Below are 5041 nucleotides of genomic sequence, written 5' to 3' on the forward strand. Positions count from 1 at the left end.
TACATCTTCCTTCCTTTGAAGATAAACAAATACAACAAAAAATGAAATGCACGTGTCAAGGTCCTAATGGTCGGGCTTTTCTGGTAGGGGATAATGCTTTGGTGGTCTACACCGATGGTTGCTTCTCCGAAGGGTGCCCTCAGGTTGTTGATCTGCCATGGGGTCACGCTAGGATGCCGGCTCGGCAGAAACGGTCGCTTCAAGATCGGGCGTATGTGCATTTCTTTGGAGCTGAGATGCTCCCTGGTGCGCCGCAACTGTTGTCCACTGTCTGAGAGTAGGTTGTACGACCGAGGTGTGCCTGCAGGGCTTACGACCACAGCTGGAGACCAGGTTATCCGTATAGTGTCGTAAACAGACACTGGAGACCCACTGCGAAGCTGTGGTAGATGCATGGCCGTCCGGTTGTAGAAGATCCGCTGTTTTCCTCTCATATCTTTCAGGCGATTGCGAACAGACTGTGGTGGCACAGTCTGCGGCTCGAGGTGCTGGGAGAGAACCAGCAATTTCGTCCTGGTTTGGCGGCCCATCAACCTTTGAACGGGTGACTTCAGTTGCTCGTCCCTTGGCATGTTTTTCCACTCCAACATGGCGCTGTAAAATTGAAAGGTCGCAAAAGGACACTTCTTGAGCAGTTGTTTCGCCTCCTGGACGGCGCGCTCCGCCATACCGTTACCACACGGGTAGTACGGGCTTGAGGTAACGTGGGTGATTCCGAGGTGAGCTGCAAAGGACCGGAAGCATGCGCTGTTAAAAGGTGGGCCGTTGTCGCTGCACAGCTTCTCCAGGATCCCATGAGTAGCGAATACGAGCATCCATCCATTGCTTACAGCTGCAGCAGTTGTTTGACGTAGCTTCTGAACCTAAAAAAAAAAAAAAACGAGTAGAAATCCACGACAATTAAATAAGACTGGTCATCGTGGTAAAAAATATCAACGCCAACGACTAGCCATGAAAGACTTGGTATTTCGTGGCTCAGCATTGGCAGTCTGGTGTTCCTGCGCTTGTACTTCTCGCACGCGGCACATGCCTTAGCTATAGCCGAGATGTCGACGTTCATCCCGGGCCAAAACATAACCTCTCTGGCTTTCATCTTCATTTTTTTCTTGTCCTCTATGTGCGCTGTGTAGCAAGCGTAGGATTTCGGGTCACTTGGATAGAGGAATACCTATTTTGTTGCTTTTGAGTAACAGGCTTTTTCCAGCATGCAGCTAGTCGCGGTAGCACCAATATGGACGAAGAGCATGTGGCACTTGGTTCTTAGTTTCTGGTCATTCTGTGCTCGAGTAGCGGCACAGTTGAGTCATGCTTGTGTCTGTTGATTTCGTGCCGAATACTCTCGAGTTGCTGGTCTGATACAGGAAGCGAAGAAATTACGCTGACTTGAAGCTGATGTCTCGTCGTTTAGCTCCGTGGGACTCGAAAAGCGAGAAAGCGCGTCTGCTAGAAACAACTCCTTGCATGGTTTGTACGTCACCTTGATGGAAGATCTTTGCAAAACCAGCCTCATGTGTTGCAATCGCAGAGGACATTCGCAAAGTGGCTTTTTGAATATATACATTCTAGAGGCCTGTGATCTGACTCGACAATAACCTCGGGCTGCCCAAAGATATAATCTTGAAATTTTCTTGCAAACATGAACAATTGCCAATGTTTCCTTCTCGATCTGCGCGTAGCGCTGCTGTGGTTTCGTTAACGAACGGGATGAGTAGGCTATAGGTTGCGCGTCCTGTAAAAGAGCGGCTCCTACCCCGTGCTGACTGGCGTCTACTGACAAGTTCTATGGCTTTTCGGCGTTGAAGTACGCCAGGACTGGTGCCTATGTGAGTTGCTCGAAGCTGACGAAAGCTGTTATTTTGCTGGTCTGTCCAGACGCATGCGGCGTCTTTTTAGCAGATCGCGGAGCAGCGCTGACAACGTGGACATGTTTGGGACAAACCGAGCCACGAAGTTGATCATGCCGAGAAAAACGTGAAGTTCCTTACGGTTCTGTGGTGGAGGCACTTGCATGATGTCTTCGACTCTGCTGAGGTCCAGACACAGCCCTTCTGGAGTCAAAACGTGGTCCATGCAGCAAACTTCAGGCTGCAAGAAATGGCACTTTTTTTTATTGAGCTTCAAGTTGTATTCTCTACATCGTGACAGAATGTAAGATGGAGTCCAAAGACAGACCCCGCCCGCCCCACTAATGTATCGCGGGTAGAGAAAGTTCCGCAATTGCAGATATAAATGAACAAGTCCAGCAAAACTATTACATTTATGTCATGTTGCTCTTGCGACTGTCCCCAAGCCAAAATGTCATCCATTATGACAGCAACGCCATTCAAGCCCTCTAGTACCTGTTGCATCACCCGCTGAAAACTCTCCGGCGCGGGAGCGATGCCGAACGGCATGCACAGAAACATGTATCGCCCATAGGGCATGCTCATTGTGCATAAGCGGGAACTCGGATTGTACAACTATCTGCCAAAATCCTGACGATGCATCCAGGGTCGAAAAGAATTTCGCTCCATGCAGACGCGGTAGGATATCCTCTAAAGGCGGCATGCATGTGGTAGTGCTCTCTGAGAAGTGCCTTGTTTAAGTGCGAAGGGTCCAAGCATACGCATACTTTTTTTTTCTTTACTACTACAACCCTGTGGCTCGACCAAAAAGTCGGTTCTGTTACCTTAGCAATGACGCTGTCTTGCTCCATCCATTGCAGCTCTGCTTTGACGCGTTCTTGAAGGGCGATGGGGACACGTCTCGCCGGCTTGATGACACCTCGAGCTTCGGGCGTCAGTTCCATGGGGTAGGTGAAGTCTGATTTTTCCCAGCCCCTGAAAAACATCTCCAAACTTTTCGACTATTTCTTTAGTCTCTGTGGCGTCTACGTTCTTTATGCGGCCAATCAGCCCTAAGCATTCAGCGACCCTGCCACTCGGTGTAACAGGAACGGCTTGTTTCACGATAAAGAACAGCGCCATGGCAGATCGCGCTGCGATGCTGACTCGAAGCTCAATCTTCTTCGTTGCCGTTTCCTTGTGCCCAAAAAATGACCGTAGCGTAGAGCGACAATCTTTCGCTTGCTGTGTCGTTATCTTTCCGAGTATCGCTTCGGGCATTACGCAACAATTTGCTCCTGTATAAGTCTTGCAGCGTACGGCGGTACCTGCTATGTCGACAGTTGCCGACCAGCGGTCGTGACTCAATTGCTTTGACTTCTAGTGTTTCAAGGAAATAATCCTCACCCTCAGCTATTTCGACCTGCTTTATCTTGCATCGCTGGCCCCTTGGTCTCCCTTCCGGTTGCTGACACCCGCGTGCAACGTGATTTCGACCACCACACTTGTTGCAGTGCTTGCCTTGTGCAGGGCACCTTGCTTTTCTGTGTGCCTTGAAACAGCAGTTTGGGCACTTTCCGATGCTTGTTTTTACAGCACGAACGTCGGTGTCATCTGCTGTGCTCACTTCAGCCTCCCTAATTTCGTAAAAGTGTTCGTTTACTTGTTCTCTAGCTCGGCATATTTCCATGATTTTAACGTATGACGGATTCTCAGACCAAAGTTTCTGCTGCAAGTCCTTGTCCTAATTCCTAGTATTATTCGGCTGCGCAGCAGTCTGTCCTCAAGATCTCCAAATTCGCACAGGCGAGCAAGGTACCTAATTTCTATATGCCACTCATTGAAAGTTTCACCCTCGGGGTGATCTCGGCAGCCAAAACGAAACTCGTTGAACGTTAAATTCGTTGCTGGTTTGTAGTGGGCCTCAAATTTTTCAATCAGCCCATCGAGATCTTGCTTTTTCTTCCTCATTTGTGAAACTGAACGTATAGAACACCCGCCTTCTTCTTCACCAATTGTCACAAGAAATGTTGCTGCCTGTACTTCTTTTGACTGGTTTCTTAGTTCGGTCGCCGTAGAAAACAGAGTAAACTCACGTTTCCAGGTGATCCAATTCTGGTAAACGGCGCCTGTACTTTCCAGTGGCTTTGGCGATGGAAGAAGCGTCGATGCTATAGTGCTTGTTCTACCGTGTTCTAGGGATTCTGCTGGACGAGGGGGCGGATGCGAACAGCGGTGAGTATGGCTGGCGGGCCGCGTCGCCCCCCCCCCCTCCCCCCCCCCACCTCTTTTGACACCATGCGAACAGCCAGGAGGCAGTGAACCAAGTGCTTTTATTATCAGACAACGGGCTGCCTTTATAAAGGATGATACAATCGGAGCATGCGCACCCAGTACCGCAAGAGCATGTGTCAACATGATAGTGCGCCTGCTTACAATGACCCAGGCCCATTTCTCCTTCACTCATTGCAGTCCCCGTACGTGTACCCGGCCGGCGGGTTGCCTGAGGTCACGAGGCCAGGTGGCATGGTCGAGTTGTAAGGAGCTGCCAACTCGGACAGCTATTTTTCATATGGAAGGGTGAGATGGGAATCGATCTCACGGGGCTTTGCACCTGCCGTTTGAAGCACCGCCACCTGAAAAAAAAAATGTGTGGCACTTGGATCACTAAAGTGCGATAAGACGAAAGCCTTTTATTGAAACTTCGCTGATTCCTGGTTTTACTGCATCTCCTTCTATAGGCTGTGTGGTGCGACGTTCGAAGAAACGCCAAATTAAAGGCGCTACACGGACTCCTGAATCAGTATGACCAGATAGCGTAAGCTACCAGCCGACATATAAAGCCCCGCTTTAACCAAGTCGTTTGAGCGTGTCTGTGGGGCCTAGGGATAACGTGAACGCAAGAGTCTTGGCAGGCTGATTCTTATATCATCCTCCCATGTGAAAGGGGAGGTGCGAGTTGGCAGCGCCTGCCAAAAGATAGTGTCCTATGATTGGTCGAGACCTCTATGACGTCATCCTCACCTCAGCTAATCAGAGCACCGCAAAAGCGTGACACTTTTGCTGACAATGATGAGCCATTAAAGGCTTTCGCCTTAATATCAAGCATGCATCTGGGAGGTGCCATGAATGTACGCTTCTCCGATCACAAAGCTGCAATGATCCCATCGACCTCGAAACCTTCACTTGAACTTATTTCAGATGACTGCAGCACATAA

At 49.6% G+C, this 5041-nt stretch overlaps 1 protein-coding gene across 2 annotated transcripts; it reads right to left on the reverse strand.

Annotated features, from left to right (window-relative positions):
- Positions 1 to 725: 725 nt before the first annotated feature.
- Positions 726 to 4089, reverse strand: LOC146190546 (uncharacterized). 2 transcript variants are annotated; one of them, XM_084600942.1, is made up of 4 exons: positions 3920 to 4089; positions 2669 to 2819; positions 1986 to 2085; positions 726 to 863 (listed from the first exon to the last, which is right to left on the reverse strand). In XM_084600942.1, the coding sequence occupies exons 2-4, from the start codon at positions 2786 to 2788 to the stop codon at positions 751 to 753; spliced, it is 333 nt and encodes a 110-aa protein (XP_084457068.1). In that variant the 5' UTR covers positions 2789 to 2819; positions 3920 to 4089; the 3' UTR covers positions 726 to 750. The 2 variants fall into 2 exon arrangements, with proteins under 2 accessions (XP_084457068.1, XP_084457067.1); XM_084600941.1 differs by having other exon boundaries at positions 2669 to 4089.
- Positions 4090 to 5041: the final 952 nt, after the last annotated feature.

The sequence above is a fragment of the Amblyomma maculatum genome, chromosome 4 (assembly GCF_055883805.1).
Source record: "Amblyomma maculatum isolate TAMU_Amacu chromosome 4, ASM5588380v1, whole genome shotgun sequence".
Classification (NCBI taxonomy): domain Eukaryota; kingdom Metazoa; phylum Arthropoda; class Arachnida; order Ixodida; family Ixodidae; genus Amblyomma; species Amblyomma maculatum.

Excerpts from the sequence above, each read along its gene's own strand:
- LOC146190546 (XM_084600941.1), bottom strand. The coding sequence starts at position 2,830 with ATGTTTTTCAGGGGCTGGGAAAAATCAGACTTCACCTACCCCATGGAA. Across the intron at positions 2,086-2,668 it reads AAGACAGCGTCATTGCTAAG|CCTGAAGTTTGCTGCATGGA; the intron begins GTAACAGAACCG and ends CATTTCTTGCAG. Across the intron at positions 864-1,985 it reads AGTGCCTCCACCACAGAACC|GTTCAGAAGCTACGTCAAAC; the intron begins GTAAGGAACTTC and ends TTTTTTTTTTAG.